Source organism: Chlorocebus sabaeus, chromosome 15, assembly GCF_047675955.1.
Source record: "Chlorocebus sabaeus isolate Y175 chromosome 15, mChlSab1.0.hap1, whole genome shotgun sequence".
NCBI lineage: Eukaryota > Metazoa > Chordata > Mammalia > Primates > Cercopithecidae > Chlorocebus > Chlorocebus sabaeus.
The window spans coordinates 6331701-6349611 of NC_132918.1; the positions used below are offsets into that span (position 1 = coordinate 6331701).

General features: G+C 42.3%; 1 protein-coding gene across 2 annotated transcripts in view; it reads left to right on the top strand.

Moving 5' to 3' along the window:
- MCF2L2 (MCF.2 cell line derived transforming sequence-like 2) overlaps window positions 1–17911 on the top strand; it is a 261670-nt gene that overhangs the window by 190291 nt on the left and 53468 nt on the right. For both annotated transcript variants that reach the window (XM_007971965.3, XM_073023421.1), the window contains exon 16: window positions 16992–17058. In XM_007971965.3, the coding sequence (XP_007970156.3) occupies window positions 16992–17058 (67 nt within the window). The remainder of the gene's footprint in view (window positions 1–16991; window positions 17059–17911) is intronic.

The following is a 17911-nucleotide window of genomic DNA, read 5'->3' on the forward strand; positions in this document are numbered from 1 at the left end:
AGATAAATGGTTTCAAAAGTATGTCTGGAAATTGGAGATACAATGCAAGCTTTTTGGTGGTAGTAGGGAGAGATGAGAGGGTGTGAAGGAGAGATGGGCAAGGTCAAGTAGTCCAGAATGCCCACCCTGGGATCCACACAAGCTCAGGTCACACATGGGAGGGGACAGGGAAGTCCCCTTTGCTTGTTTGGAAAGATTTCCTAAAGCATCATGGCTTCCTGTCCCACCCAGAGAGAAGGGAAGAGAATGACAGATTTGATGGTATTGATGGTGTTATGCTCAGTTACTTTTATCAAGAGGGAGTACATGAAGCTGTTGAGATGTGTTAGAAATAAACTTAGGTAATAATGATGCTGACTTGGCCATCAGGAAGAAGGAGGACCGTGTTGGCATGCTTTCCTTATCCAAGTAGCAGCTGATAAGCAGAGAGCCCTGTGATTAGATCTATACATGACTTTGGAATGACCAAAATCTGCATGTTAGACTCAGCAGGGATAGATAAGGCACAGAAAGAGCAGAGGAGTAGCAGATTTAGGAAAGGGGATCAGAGAGTAAGGCAATACATGCATCATCAGTAGTGGAGAGGGAAGACTAAACCTGAGTGCAAGACCCTGGGAGATGGTGGGAGCAACAGGGGCCCAAGGAAGAGGCTGGTGTTACTAAAATCATGAAAGGAGAAGCAGGTCTGATAACTGAGTGGCTTAACACAACTGAAGCATAGCAGCACAGTGTCAGGCTTGACCTGTTTCGCGAAATTTGTCTTTCTGGATTCTCTTAGACCAGATTTCCTCATGGGCCTTATAGGGAACCTGTCCTGGGAATTTGAACACAGCGCGGGCCATGTATTCTGAAGCAGGCCAGTGTTCATTCAAGGCCTGGGCTGTTAGAGAGACTCTGGCTGGATCCTGACCTGGCTTCCTACACAGGAGCTGGCAAGTTACCAAACTTCTCTGTGCCCACAGTAATACTTGCCTGCAAGGGTAGGTGAGGATTAGTGCAATCATAGTGATGGGGGGAGTGCTGAGCTCAGAGCCTGGGCTATCCCAATGGGGTGGATGAATGGTTGGCATCCTCGAGCCCGCCACAGGCTGCAGAAAGCTCCTCTTACCTGGCAGAGGTGGGCTCATGCTGTGTCCTATCATCGTGCTGTAAAGGATCTGCTGTGTTTCACACCTCTGGGAATTTCATTTCTGTTGATACAGCATCACCATTCAAACAACACTCTATCTCCTTGGGTCCGCTTCCTCTTTCGCTGCTTACTGGCCACCTCCCACCACACGCAGCCTTTCTTGGTGTTCTTTTCTCTCCACACTTGCTCCTTGCTGATCTCACCCATTGTCTTTAATCTTGACTTACATTTCTTTCTTTTTTTTTTTTTCTTTTTTTGAAACTAAGTCTCACTCTGTCACCCAGGCTGGAGTGCTGTGGCACGATCTCAGTTCACTGCAACCTCTGCCTCCCAGGTTCAAGTGACTCTCCTGCCTTAGCCTCCCGAGTGTCTGGGATTACAGTTGTGTGCCACCACACCTGGCTAATTTTTTATATTTTTGGTAGAGATGGGGTTTCACCATGTAGGCCAGGCTGGTCTCGAACTCCTGATTTCAAGTGATCCGCCTGCCTCAGCCTCCCAAAGTGCTGGGAGTACAGGCATGAGCCACCACTCCCAGCCCACCCTGATTTATATTTCTAACCCAGATTCTCAGCTTCGAACTTAAGTGTCTTTGGGTATGTCACATCAATCTTCAGCTTAATATGTCTAAAATGGGATGTATAAATACGGGATTGGGAAATGGTTAATGGACAGGACTTGAATGCCCCGAAAGCCAGAATCCTCCTTCTTCTCACCAGTGACCCAGCCCAGGGTGTTATGTGTCAGTAACAGTCGGCAGTATTTTGTCACTGTATAAGTTATATGTCTTTTGCCTCAACTGGCTGCGGGGAGGGGAAAAAAAGTTGTATGTCTGTTTTGCCAACTACTTTGAAAGTCTTCAGATCTCTTGTGGGTGAACACCACGTCCTGCTCTTCTCTGAGTCCCTCAAAGAACCCCCCCATCTCCTTGCCACCCCCACAACAATGCCTATCACAGAATGAATGCCTGGTAACTGCAGGTTGAATTGAATTTTTGCATAGCACTTCCACACTCATCAGTTATTCAAACTTCTGTTCCAAGAATCCCATCCGTAGTACAGTGGCCCTGTGTACTTCTCCTTTGATGCCACCAAGGCCCAAAAGCTGACCCTGGAGGCACACTAGCCCTTTCCTGCAGTTCTTGCTACTGCTTCTGTGGCCTGGCGCCCTTCAGCAACCTCCCTCAATTCCAGGGCCTCGGCAGTTTGATGAAATTGTACTAGGTACACCCAGAACTGGAAGATGAAGCAAACTGACAGCACAAGGAGGCACTCACCTGCAGGCCATTCTGAGAACCCAGTTTCTTCCATTTTCTTCTCCTTTGCTTGGGGGAGGGGTCTCCTGGGACTGATCAGCTCCTTCACACCAACACATAAGGAAATCTCTTATGTGCCATCTAACACTCGGTGGGACCTCTCAGACGCAGGGACAGGGATAATCTTGGAGGGGCAGGCCCTGCTGGCTGGGACCCTCCCTGGTCCAGTAGAGCTGTGCTGTCAACCCTCCGACAGCCCCTGTGAACATGGCCTGATACCAGTCCCTGGCAGTGAGTCTGTCAGCATGTCTTCTCCTTTTCCCACCAGCAGATCAGACACACACTGCACACTCCCGAGAGCATACAGGGTTCTGTGCAGGCTCCAGAGGGCGGCCTCTAACTCAGCTCTTTCTCTCCTCCTCAGGAGGGCACATGCACATTGAGTGAGGGAGTGACATTTTTGTGGGAACAATCTTGAGTGCTGATTAACGCATATTTTAAAAGACAGTTGGCACTTAGTCTAGTCACAGCTATCTAAACTGAGCAAAACAATTTGCATCCTGTGATGGGGTGGTACAGGGGGACAGAAGACCATTACAGCCCCTAGAAATGGTTACTGACAACAAGACGGGGGGCTACATGGCTGGCCCAGAGGCAATCATTTGTGTTGGGAATTTTGCACTTAGGTTTGGTTGGACTAATATTTAAGGAACAACTAAAATGTAATTTTCATTTTAAAAAAATATACATTTTTTTCTGAGACAGGGTCTCGCTCTGTTGCTCAGGCTGGAATGCAGTGGCCAGTCACGGCTCACTACAAGCTTGACCTTCTAGGCTCAAGCAATCTTCCTGCCTCAGCCTCCTGAGTAATGGGGACTACAGGTGCACATCATCACGCCCAGCTAATTTTTTTATTTTTAGTAGAAATGGAATTGCTCACTATGTTGCCCGGGCTGGTCTTGAATTTCTGGGCTCAAGCGATCCACCCACCTCTGCCTGCCAAAGTGTTAGGATTACAGGTGTGAGCTACTGCACCAGGTCTAAAATGTAATTTTCCATTTCCCATTTTTAAATACTTAGTAATTACTAAGTGCTAATTTCCTGCTTTACGGAGAGTACGTGGTTCAAATCCCACTCAACCAATTTCCAAAAGGCAGTTAAAAGTCTTCCTAGGGTTTACATTGAGTACTCTTTCATATAAGTAGACTATTAGATAAAACTTGCTATGCTGGGATTTTCCTTATAGCAGTACTTCTAAAAAGACAATTCTAAAGTCCATGATAAATTCATGTGATCTGAAACCATATACATTTCATGAATCAGTCTTGGTGGTCTGATGGTCCAAAGTTGTAAAGCCCGATATTAATACCTAATTGGCTCTGCAGATTTAGGGCTAAGGAATCCTAGGAAAGATTTCTAGGATTCCTCTGAGAGGAATTCCTCTGAGAGAGATGTTGGCATCATACTTAATAAATAAGTAAACCCTCTTGGGAAAAACAGGGATCTATTAGAATAATAGAATATCTGCTGCTAGATAAAGACGCAAATAGATCTGCGTCTTTTTGCACAGGGGCAAAAAGAGGCACAGGGGAGGGAAAAAGGGGCACAGGGCAGGAAAAGTAGCATGTGTCTTCTCAACATTTTCGGCTCTTTGACTGTTTCATAGGCATGCTTTTTATCTTTGGGAATTTCCTTTTTGCAGTAGATTTCCTTTTGTTTTCATGAGGTAGAAGCTCTGGGTGCAGTTGACCCTTGGTATCCATGGGGAATTGGTTCTGGGACCCTTGTAAATAACAAAGTCCACAGATGCCCAATCTCTTATGTAAAATGGTGTAGTATTCGCATATAACCTATGCACAGTCTCCCATATACTTTAAATAATCTCTGGATTACTTATAATACCTAATACAATATAAATACTATGTAAATAATTGTTATACTGTATTGCTTTTAAAATTTGCATTATTTTAATTGTTATAGTGTTATTTATTTATTAATATTTTCAATATGAGGGGTGTTTAATCCACAGATGTGGAACCTATAGAGACGGAGGACTGACTATAATTGTTTCACAATTTCTTTTCTTTACTGAAGATTACTGAGTTACTTGGATACTCCTGTTGGGATTACTACCAGTAGTACTCTTTCTTGGGAACTGAAGTAATGAGGTTTTCCTATCAGCTGTATTCTAGGAATCTCCTTGCTGTGCCAGACATCTCTGACACCATGTCTTGTTATATTTGATTGCAGATGTGCTTCTGAACCAGAGTATTGAGATTTCAGCCACATTCCTCAAATCCCAGGCATACATAGATAATGGTCTGAGCTAGCCCTTTTTCTGTAACCTGCTTCTCTGTGTCCTTGCTGTACAGGCCCTGTCTCTCAAGGAGACGAGTCAGAAAAGTGGGCACTGTTTCAATGGACTGACATTCATGCTCGACACATCAGTTCCCCTGTCACTGTTAGATAAAACTTGCAGGCAGTTTGACCTCAACCAAGTCAGTGCTCAGAGCCCTGATTTGCTCTTCTGTGAAATGAAAATAACAATTAGTACCTACTCTTGTCCACAGAATTGGCATGCATCCTATAAATCTATCAACCATCCATTCAATTAACACTTATTGAGAATTCACTTGCTTGCAAGGCACTGGGGCCAAGGATGAATAAGATAGGACATCTGCCCTAGAGGAGCTCTTGTTAGGGATTTAATGGATCAAGTAAGATAATGAACACATTAAAAATAAAAAAAAAAAAAACAAACCTTATTTCGTGCCCATTGGGTTAGCTATTATATTTTTTTCTTTTTTCAAAAAAAAAAGAATGATAATCTAAGTGTTGACCAGAATGTGGAGCAATTAGAACCTTTGTGCACTGTTGACAATATAAAAGGTGCAGCTGCTGTGGAGGGTGGTATGGCAATTCCTCAAAAAAGTTAAAAATAGAATGATCCTATGATCCAGCAATCCCACTTCTAGGTATATGCCCAAAATTGAAAGCAAAGACTCAAACAGGTACTTGCACATCAAGGTTCATAGCAGCATTATTCACAATAGCCAAAAGGTGACAAGAACCCAGGTATTTGTCAACAGAAGAATGGATAAGCAAAATGTAGTAGATGCATAAAATGGAAGATATTCAGCCTTAAAAACGAATCAGATTTTGATAAATGCTACAACATGGATGAACCTTGAAAGCATTATGCTACGTGAAATAAGTCAGACACCAAAGGATGAATATTGTATGATTCCACTTATGTGAGACACCTAGAATAGGAAAATTCATACAGAAAGTAGAATAGAGGTTCCCAGGAGCTGTGGGGAGGTGGAGAATGAGGTCATGTTTAATAGGTACAGAGATTCAGTTTGGGATGCTGAAAAAGTCTGGAAATGGGTAGCGGTGATGGTTATATAACATTGTGAATGTACTTAACACTACTCAACTATACACTTAAAAAAAGGTTTAAATAGTAAATTTTATGCATATCTTACCACAATTTTTAAAAACTTTATAATACCTAAAATGCCATACAAATGCAGGCATTGTTAAGTTGAATTAAGATTAATGGGACTGTTTATGATCAATCTCTTAAAGTGCTATATGCATAAAATTACTTTATCATTATTTATTGTGTGATATTGAAGAACATCTATTCAGATAAACTTTAATAATAATTTATATCTCATCTTCTTCCAAAAAGAATTTGAGGTAGTTTACTCTAAAATCATCAGGGTAATGAGACCAAATCCTATTAATATAAGACAAAATATAGAAACTGAGATGCAAAGCAGAGAAGAAGGAAGAGAAGGCAGGTCACCTGAGCAAAACTCAACTGTTATCCTCCTAGGAACCAGGGAAGTGTTCATATTTAATCAGACCTTTTGTTCTTAAAATGTCATTAGTTTCAATATGATCCTTGTAGGGGTCTATAGTGCTTTGTGTTGTTACCATTAACAGTTCTAGGAATTTATTTTATAATTAGGAAACATCTAATCAAAACAGAAGAAGGATCTAAAACTTAAGAACATGTTTTCCTGAGACCGAGCCCTCAGGACTGTATTCTGTGTTTAATAAACAGGTTCCTGGAAGGGTATCTGCCCTGCTTGCCACAGCCCCATCAATCTCCTGTACCTCGCCTGGCCTGCAATCGTCCACACTTGTGGCCTGGCATGACAACCATCTCCTCAGCCAGCTCCCCCAGCCTCCCCCTACCAGCCCCCATCCAAACTCTGCTCTGGCAGCCTGGATCCTCTAAGGCCCTGTGTGTGGCCATGACGCCAGCCCCTGCTGGAGTTTACTCCTCCTGGAACTCCTGTCTTCCTGGACAAGCCCTGTACCTCTTGTAGAGGATAGGTCAGACTTCACCTTCTCCAACCCAATCCATTCCCCTTCTCCTTTCTGTTCCTATGTAGCACTCCAGTTACACATTAACTATTAGTTAATCAGGGTTGCAAATGAATTGAAAGTCTTGTGACCTTTGTTTCATTTCTTGGGAAAAGTGAAAAGCAGGGACCGTTAGACAAAAGATCACATCAAACAGTCTATTAGAAGTGATAACACATTTGTAGAATGACGTATGAGGGCCAAGAGGGGAAGTCAAGTTTATCTAATCCAGCCCTTCAACATACAAAGAAACAGATTCTGAGAAAGGAAGTGACTTACCCTGTATCCTAGAGGTAGAAATGGAATTGGAAGCCTAGTTTCTTGAAACCCTGTGTTTTTATAACACCATGCTAATTTCATTCTAATTTGTGTTTTATTTAATAATGAGCAAACAGTTCTTTAGACGCACCCCAAACATAGCCAAGAGGAACTAGGTAAAGTAGCAGAAACAGTACTTGCTTTGCAAAAGCCATAGACCTTGGGCAAGTTGTTTCAGAGCCCTGGGCCTCTATTTGAACTGTTTCCTGATATTAAATAAACACAAATTAGAATGAAATTAGCATGGTGTTACAAAAACACTGGGTTTCAAGAAACTGGGGTTCCAATTCTATTTCTACTTCTGTTTTTACATCTGTAAAATGAAGAGATGAGCTGGATCGTTTTTAAGTTTATATCTGCTTGTAGCATTTTATGAACCTACTAGATGATTGGCTTAACCCCACTGCATTAGTTGGGGCTCTCTAAAGGTACAGAACTAATAGGATAGGTGAATATATGAAGGGGAGTTTATTAGGAAAATTGACTCACACAATCACAAGATGCCAAGTCCCACAATAAGCATCTGCAAGCTGAGGATCCAGGAAGCCAGTCTGAGTCCCAAAACCTCAAAAATAAGGAAGCTGATAGTGCAGCCTGCAGTCTGTGGCCAAATGCCAGAGAGTCGCTGGCAAATCACTGGTTTACGTAAGTCCAAGAGTCCAAAAGCTGAAGAACTTGGAATCTGATGTTCCAGGGCAGGAAGCATCTAGCACTGGAGAAAGATCTAGTCCTTCCACCTTCCTCTGCCTGCATTTATTTATTTATTTATTTATTTATTTATTTAATCAGATTTTGGTACTGGAAATGGTTCTAGAGGAACAGAGTTTTAAGGCTGGATTTCTTTAGTTGGTTTTTCAGGTTTCTGGAGTTGGTTGCTTAATATGATTAGACCCCAAAATGCTAAGGACTCTACTTCTAATTGTGTGCAGAACACTGATAGTCCTTGGCACAAACTGTTTAAAGAGTTATGCAACAGAAATGCATTCAATACTCCTGATTCACCACTCATGAGAGGCAAGGAGTTTAATGACTGTATACATAATACCTTTGACCATATGTAGAGGACCAAGGAATATAATGAAGTTGGTTGGTTGCTCCTAAGTTTACTGGACAAAGTGATGGAAGAAAATGATGAACTTAGGGATTCTGACTCTTGGCTCCAGAAGCATACACTGAGCCTCAAACCTTCTAAGATTGTCTGGAGTGAGAGTCTTATCTCTTGTAGAGAAAGAGTTGAAATTGTGGAAAATCATATACAAGCTCTTATCATGGGAGTGACTGACCTGCAATGAAAGGTGCATGCACAGCCTTGCCAGGTGTCTACTGTTAAAATGAGGGCATTGATTGGAAAAGAATGGGACCCTGCAACTTAGAATGGGGTTGTGTGGAAGGATCCTGATGAAGATAGGGACACAGAGACAAACCATATCATTTCACCCCGGCCCCTCCCAAATCTCATGTCCTCACATTTAAAAACAAATCATGCCTTCCCAACAGTTCCCTGAGGTTTTAACTCATTTCAGCATTAACTCAAAAGTCCACAGTTCAAAGTCTCCTCTGAAACAAGGCAAGTCCCTTCCACCTATGAGCCTGTAAAATCAAAAGCAAGTTAGCTATTTCACAGATAAAATGGGGGTATAGACATTGGGTAAATATACCTGTTCCAAATGGGAGAAATTGTCCAAAACAAAGGGGCAATCAGCCTCATGCAAGTCTGAAATCGAATAAAGCAGTCATTAAAGCTTGAAGTTCCAAAATGATCTCCTTTGACTCCATGTCTCATATCCAGGGTATGCTGATTCAAGAGGTGGGTTCCCACTACAACCTTGGGCAACTCTGCCCCTGTGGCTTTACAGGGTACAGCCCCCCTTGTGGTTGCTTTCATGGGCTGGTGTTGAGTGTCTGCAGCTTTTCCAAGCACATGGTGCAAGCTGTTGGTGGATCAACCATTCTGGAATCTGGAGGATGGTGTACTTCTTCTCACAGCTCCACCAGGCAGTGCCCCAGTGGGCACTCTGTGTGGTGACTCTAACCCCACATTTCCCTTCCATACTCCCCTAGCAGAGATTCTCCATGAGGGCCCCAAACTTCTGCCTGGACATCCGGGCATTTCTATACATCCACCTCAATTGACTTCTGTGAACCCACAGGCCCAACACTACGTGTAAGCCACCAAGGCTTGGGGCTTGCACCTCTGAACCAATGGCCTGAGCTGTACCTTGGCCCCTTTCAACCATGACTGGAGTGGCTGGGATGTAGGGCACCAAGTCCCTAGACTGCAGAGAGCAAGGGTCCCTGGGCCAGGCCCACAAAATCACTTTTTCCTCCTAGGCCTGATTCTGTGATGGGAGGGGCCACCACAAAGGTCTCTGACATGCCCTGAAGACATTTTCCCCACTGTCTTGGTAATTAACATTTGGCTCCTCATTACTTATGCAAATTTCTGCAGCAGGCTTGAATTTCTTCTCAGAAAATGGGTTTTTCTTTTCTATTGCATCATCAGGCTGCCAATTTTCTGAACTTTTATGCTCTTCTTCCCTTCTGAACATAAGTTCCAGTTCCAAACCATATCTTTGTGAACACATAAAACTGAATGCTTTTAACAGCACTCAAGTCACCTCTTCAATGCTTTGCTGCTTAGAAATTTCTCCTGCCAGATGCCCTGAATCATCTCTCTCAGGTTCAAATTTCCACAAATCTCTAGGGCAGGGGCAAAATGCTGCCAGGCTCTTTGCTAAAACATAGCAAGAGTCTCCTTTGCTCCAGTTCCCAACAAGTTCCTCATCTCTATCTGAGACCACCTCAGCCTGGACTTTATTGCCCATATCACTATCAGCATTTTGGTCAAAGTCATTCAACAAGTCTCTAGGAAGTTCCAAATTTTCCCACATCTTCCTGTCTTTTGAGCCCTCCAAACTGTTTCAACCTCTGCCTGTTACCCAGTTCCAAAGTTGCTTCCACATTTTCAGATACTGCAGCATCCCACTCTGTCAGCAGTTCCAATTTACTGTATTAGTCCATTCTCCTGCTCCTAATAAAGATATACCTGAGACTGAGTAATTTATAAAGGAAAGAGGTTTAATGGACTCACAGTTCCACATGGCTGGAGAGGCCTCACAATCATGGTGGAAGGCAAAGGAGGAGCAAAAGCATGTCTTACATGGTGGCAGGCAAGAGAGCATGTGCAAGGAAACCGCCCTTTATAAAATCATCAGATCTCCTGAGACCTATTCACTATCATGAGAACAGCACAGGAAAAACCTGCCCCCACGATTCAATTACTTTCCACTGGGTCCCTCCCATGATATGTGGAGATTGTTACAATTCAAGGTGAGATTTGGGTGGGGACACAGAGCCAAACCATATCACCCACCAAAGAATTTGCCAGTACACAGAACAGCATACACTTTCACCTCCTCTCATCCTCCACACTGTTCCCCTTAGTCTGGGACAAACATCCTTCTTCTATTCCCCCTTACTTTTTAAAAAACTTTTTATTTTAAAAAACTGATTTTTTACTTAAAGAAAAACCTCTGCTTAAACTTCACTCAACACAGAGTTAGCAGTGTCTCCCCCAACCCCTGGTTTAATTAGTTGCCCCTCCTCTGTGCCTGACTTTTCTGACTACCCGTACCTTATCACACTTATTGGAATCATTGATTTTCTTATCTCTTCCATTAGACTCTGAATTTATTAAGGTCAGGATTATGGTACATTTCTCTATCCCAAGTGCCTATCATGGAGCCAGGCTCATAGTAGGGCATCAATACGTGTCTGGTCAATTAATGTAATGGTTTTTGGGTGGGAAACAAGGACGAGAGTGTGGTACTGATGTCAACTGAAGCTGTTGGAGTTTTTAAGGATGAATGGCACTTTAAAGAAAGTGGAAAATAGTGATAACGTTGGCTTAACAAAAGTGGGGTCTAAAAGGAGTGGGACAGATGAGGGCTATTTAGTTGAATAGGGGACCATCTGCAGTAGAATCATCCAGGGCGCTTGTGAAAACTACAGGTTCCATCTTAGCTCCCACCCACCACTCCCCATTCTGATGTGTAAATCTAGTTGTGTAAATCTGGTTTTACCTTTAAAGGAAGCTCCTTAAGAAGATTCTTAGCACATGAACAGAGAGTCTTAAACTCCTAGAAGGAACTCTGGCAGCTCTGGGCAAGTTCTTGAAGACAGAGAATGATGACAGGATAAAAATGTAGCTTTGGGGGACTGGGCACAGTTTCTCACACCTGTAATCCCAGCACTTTGGGAGGCCTAGGTGGCAGATCACCTGAGGTCAGGAGTTCGAGACCAGCCTGGCCAACATGGTAAAACCCCATCTCTACTAGAAATACAAAATTTAGCCAGGTACAGTGGCAGGCACCTTTAACCCCAGCTACTGGGGAGGCTGAGGCATGAGGATCGCTTGAACCTGAGAGGTGGAGGTTTCAGTGAGCCAAGATCTTGCCATTGCACTCCAGCCTGGGCAACAAGGAACTTTTGGAAGGGCATAGTCTGGTGGTCTGCAAAATAGACTGGGGAAAGAGAAATCTCAGAAGCAAGGGTGAGCTTCTATGAGTGCACTAAAGTGTTTAAATGGCAGGAATTGAAAGCTTGCACTGCAGGGTGTCACCAGAAGTGGAGAGTCAGTAGTCACCCAGGAAACATGTTGAGAGATGATATAAGGAGCCTGGGTGACAGAATATAAGGGAGATATAAGAATGATGGAGGGGGAATTTTGAAACAACAACTCTGTTTTAGGGACCGTAGAAAAATGTCAGTTCCACTGATACACATGCTACTTCTGTCTGATTAGTTCTATTTCAACTTGATGTGACTGAGGTGTCTGGGAGGCATCCAGGTAAAAATGATATAGCCCATTGGCAACGTGGGCTCAAGAATTACCAAAGGTCTAGGAGGAAGACAAAGATGTGGGAGAGTCAACAGCATGGGACAGGAAGGACAGAAGCCTGGAAATCTGAGTTCAGGTTCTTAAAAAGTAAAAATCTGTAATGCTTTCTGACATGCATAATGTGGTGATAGGATAGCAGGAGGAACTGAAAACTCTTGAGGGCAAACTGTGTTGACAATAATGAGCAAAAATAGACCTCTGGTGGACGGGAATCCCAAAGGATACTCTTCTATTGGAGAACTGAGAAACGAGGAGGGGTGTGTGTGTGTAACAGGGGCAGTAGTTCAAAGCGGGAGCAGAGGAGGGCACATGAACAAAGAAACTTATCAGGAAATCCTAACATGTATCTATTTTAATGATCTCTCTTGCTAAAGAGGATTGCATTTTTTTAAAGCATATTCCTTTCATTCCTGCCCCTTGGTTGTGGTGTCATTTGAAACAAGCATGAGGTGTCATGTAGAATGGAACCAGATAACCAAAGCTCCGTTTTCATGCTACCCTGAAATATGGCTTCAGAGCAGAAACATTCCTTTAAAACACATTTTGCCTGCATTTCCCCTTTAATGAGCTAAGGGCAGCTTCTATTTTGAAATGTAAAACAACGTTTAGTTAGTACTAAACTAACGCAGAGTACGTTAGTGCAGGCTGCTCTCGCATCCTAATCTCCCTTTGATATCCTAAGTGCAGTCCTCTAGCTCTGAGTAGATTGCCATCAGGACAGAAATTGCTGTTGGTGCTGAAAGGTTTTTTAATTACTTGAATACTCCAGTGTTTTCTGTTGTTCATCTGCATGATATACACTTGATGACTTTAGGTGGTAAATCCTTGAGAGTCTTTTCTGTGAATAAAGTTACATGCTTTGGAACAGGGGTGTCCAATCTTTTGGCTTTCCTGGGCCACACTGGAAGAAGAAGAATTGTCTTGGGCCACACATAAAATACATTAACACTGGCCAGGCACGGTGGCTCACACCTGTAATCCCAGCACTTTGGAAGACCAAGGAGGGTGGATCACGAGGTCAGGAGATCAAGACCATCCTGGCCAACATGGTAAAACCCCATCTCTACTAAAATACAAAAAGTTAGCTGGGCATGTTGGCGCACACCTGTAGTCCCAGCTACTCAGGAGTCTGAGGCAGGGGAATTGCTCGAACCTGGGAGGCAGAGGGGGCAGTTAGCCGAGATTGTGCCACTGCACTCCAGCCTGGCAACAAAGCAAGACTCATCTCAAACAAACAAACAAAAACATTAATACTAACGATAGCTGATGAGCTTTAAAAAAATCACGAAAAAAATCTCATAACGTTTTGAGAAAGTTTACAAATTTGTGTTGGGCCACGTGTGGCCCACAAGCCGCAGGTCGGATGAGCTTGCTTTAGAATAATAAAGCAGGGAATCATCAGTAAGAGTCATACATTTTCTCCTGTTTTATAAAGGTAGCTGAAAGGCAAACAGGAGAAGAAAGCAAAAACAATGGCCTAACTGTGGTGTGAGGGCTCTTTTTAAAGTTATATATTAATTTGAATGTATTGAATGAATATTGATTTGCCTACATTCTTCAGTGGAATTCCTGTCATTGGCATTTTATCTGTTGCACTCCAACAGGTAAAATGAAGCAGTTGGATAAGATTTCTAGAGTATTTTCCAAACTCTAATGCAGAATATGACCAAGGGATTTCTTTTTCTTCAGAGATGTGAATATTTTCCTGTATTAGAGTCCTAAAAGCTCCTAAGAGTCTCTTAAGTTCATAGATCATTTTTGGATAATAACCTTGACTTCTGCCCACCTCCTGGTTATTTCTGCCTTCTGACTTCCTTTAATCGTCAATGCATCCTGAAGCCAACTTGCCAAGTTGCTTAAGCCCAATGCTTCATGAAGGCATAAGAGGCTGATTGTACTCAAGTTTTCCATGAATGCTTAACTGTTGCTGTAGTCCCCCTGGATGCCGTGGCTCATAGAAACATATTGGTGTTGAGGCCTGTACTTCCTTCTGACGTAGAAACCGTCGTTGTTTCAGGGTGATTTATAAAAGGCACAGGAACCTCTTTCTCAGTGACTTAGTAAAGTATGATGTTAAAGTAACTTTTTGGGAGTTTTAGACTTCTGGAAATTACATCCTCTGTGGTGCATCTTGTTTATCGGTCTTGTCTTATAACAAGTATTTATAAATAGACACAAAAATGATTATAAGAAAGAATAATGAACTGTAAAATATGTGAATTGTATTAATTTCTATCTATCAAATAGGGTTTACTTATCATTACCTCCAGTAACATTCATTTTAAAATATTATATAAACCCTATTTTTCCGTTATAAAAGCAGTAAATGTTTCACTTAAAAAAACATTGTAGAAGGGTATAGAGTAAGATGTAGAAATTCTTCCTATTTTAGCTTTCAGTACCACTCTCCAAAAGCAATCATGTGTTAAGTTTCTTTGCATAAATTTTCTGAGCATATACAATTTTACGTATATTTCTACGTACTCATTTTTTACACAAATAGTCATGCTATGCTTACTTGTCTACATCTTGCTTTGCTTTTTCACTGAAAATACCTGGCCTCTGTCATATCCATGTTTCAGTTAGCCTCATTCTTTTTAATAATTGCGTGGTATTTCATTATGTGTATGTTCCATATATATATATATATATACTTTTTTTCTTTCTTTTTTTGAGACGAGTTTCACTCTTGTCGCCCAGACTGGAGCACAATGGTGTGATCTCGGCTCACTGCAGTCTCCACCTCCTGGGTTCAAGTGATTATCCTGCTTCATCCTCCCAGATAGCTGGGATTACAAGCATGCACCACCACACTCATCTAATTTTTTGTATTTTTAGTAGAGACAGGGTTTCACCATGTTGGCCAGGTTGGTCTCGAATTCCTGGCCTCAAGTGATCCATCCGCCTCGGCCTCCCAGAGTGCTGGGATTACAGGTGTGAACCACCATGCCCGGCCTACGTACCATAATTTTTTGATGAGCATTTAAGTAACCAGTTTATATCTGGTTGTTGTTGAAGTTATATTGTCCTAATTGCAAACAACGAATATTCCTAGAAGTGAAATTACTGAACCAAGGAGCACGTGTTTTACATTTCCATGAGATGTTTCCAAATTACCTTCCAAAGAGCTTGCACAAATTTACACATTTTACCAATATTGTCTGAGGGTTTTTCCACACCCTCATTTACCAGTCTTTCTTTGAGGTTTGAAATGTTTAATATTCTAATAGATGAAAATTGTTGCTTTTTAAAGATATGCCTTTATTGAATGTATGTACTGAGTATTTTTTCCACAAGCCTAATAGCCATTTGAATATTTGTGTGAATCTCCTATTTTGTGTCCTTTCCCATTTTTTTCTTTTGGATCATTTGTGTCTTGCCACATTCGTTTTTATGAGAGAAAAACAAATCATTTTCTAGGAGAGACTGCCATTTAATAGATAATCCATCAGTAGTTCACAGGAATAAATACATATATTCTATACAAGGACACATGTATAAACACTCATCTACTTGGACCCCTAAAAGAAATAATAAATATGGCCACATAGCCTAAGGAGAGAAAGAAAGTCTGTCTGGGATAGATGTGGGGACTGGCCTCACTCTTTCTACTGGTTTTCTATTGCTCTATAAAAACTGACCACAAACTTAGGAGACTCACAGTTTCCCTGGGACAGGAGTCCCACAAGGCTAAAGTCAAGGTGTTGGCTGTGTTTTCACGTGGAGCTCTGGATCCTCTTCTAAGTTCATGTGGTTGTGGCAGGACTTGGTTCCTTGCAACTATAGGACTGATTCCCTTCCTTGCTGCCTGTCAGCTGGGAGCCACTCTCAGTTCCTATGGCTGCCCACATTCCATTCCATCTGGCCCCCTCCATCTCAAAAGTCAGCAAAGGGGAATCTCCTTTGTGTTGAATCCTTTTTGTGCTTCCAATCTCTAACCTCTAGACCCAAAACTGAGTTCATTGATTAGGACAAACCCAAGTGGATTACCTATCAAATGAACAGCAAAAGCCTTCCACAGCAGCCCCTAAATTAGTGTTTGATTGGAAGAGGTGTATGTGCAGTGGGGCCAGAAGTCTTGGGGACCGTCTTTAATTCTGCCCACCACATGTTCCACCTGCCTTCCTTGTCAGAAGCAGACAGAACTCATACCTTTTGCCTTAGGAAATCATGGTGAAACATCCAATGCCAGAGGAAGGAGCTAGCATCCATCTAACGCCATGTACAACAAAATACATCCATATGGGTCAAAGATCTGGATGTGAGGGCCTCACACACTGTCTCACACCTATAGTCTCAGCAGTTTGGGAAGCCAAGGCAGGAGGATTGCTTGAAAGTAGTAGTTTGAGACCAGCCTGGGTAACATAGCAAGACCTCATCTCTACCAAAAAAAAAAAAAAAGGCATTAGCTGGGCGTAGTGGTGCACATCTGTAGCCCCAGCTACTTGGGAGGCTGAGGTGGAAGGGTTGTTGGAGCCCAGCAGTTTGAGGCTACAGTGAGCCATGATCATACCACTGTACTCACTGTACTGGGCAACAGGGCAAGACCCTGTCTCTTAAAAGGAAAAAAATCTTGATGTGAGCAGAAAGGTGGAGAGAAAATCTAGGAAACCACTTATACAACGTATACAATGCAGGGGGTGGGGACGGGGTCAGGCAGACCTTCCTTGACTAAGGATCCAAACCTGGTATTTCTGACTCCAACATCTCCCTTCTTGACCCCCACACTGTATGGCCCACCCAGAGGACAGGTCATTCACTGGCTGCCTAAAGGATTTGAGTTCTCTAACCTTGCTGTTTCTTCTTGATACCAGTGTGATCACAGTATGCGTTTGTGAGATGCTGACCTTGGGTGTTCAATAGAACAGAATGAACTGACCAGAAACTAAGTAGCTGAGCCACGAAAGGGGAACTGTATTGATGAGCATTATTCTAACAGAATTCTAAAAGAACACTCTCCCCTCCCTGTCTCTCTCTCTTTCACCCTCCCACCTGCTGCTGCGATTCAGGCGCATTATACATGACTTGCTTGAGACTGAAGAGATTTATATAAAAGAGATTAAAAGCATAATTGATGTAAGTAGATTTGGGGAGTGGGTATCAAGCATATATTCAAACTGCAGACATTTTGTTGTACAAAAAGACTCAAAATAGTTGCCAGAAGTCTCCAGAATTCCCACCAAGGTTTCAGGTCTTAAAATATTACAAGTGTCTCCAGTAGGAATAAGAGCATTCCTGTGGTTTCTTGATCCATGTAGCCAAATAGTTTCCAAAGAATTATGCCAGTTCACACTGATTCCAGCAATGCCCAAATAGGTTTACCATCTTCTTGCCAACAAAGGATATTATAAGTGTTCCTGATACTTTAATAAGGGAAGATTATTTCTTGTTTTTTTAAGTAGCCTTTTTTCTTAAGAGTAAAAATGCATGTTTCCCCTATTTTCCTAAGGGAATAGTCTTAAGGAAAAAATTATATGTACACAATTATTTATAAGCACATTTTTACAATAAAATATTAGAAGCAACCCAAATGTCCAATAAAAAGGGAATGTTTAGTAAATTATGATATATATGCTGAATAAACATTATTCAGATATTAAACAATTATTATTGGCCTGGGCGCAGTGGCTCACACCTGTAATCCCAACACTTTGGGAGGCCGAGGCAGGTGGATCGCCTGAGATCAGAAGTTCAAGACCAGCCTGGCCAACATGGTGAAACCCCGTCTCTACTGAAAATACAAAAATTAGCCATGTGTGGTGGTACATGCCTGTAATTCCAGCTACTTGGGAGTCTGAAACAGGAGAATCACTTGAACACGGGAGACGGAGGTTGCAATGAGCCGAGACCACGCCATTGCCCTCCAGCCTGGGCAAGAAGAGCAAAACTTCGTCTCAAAAATAATAATCATCATAATAGTCATAGCAAT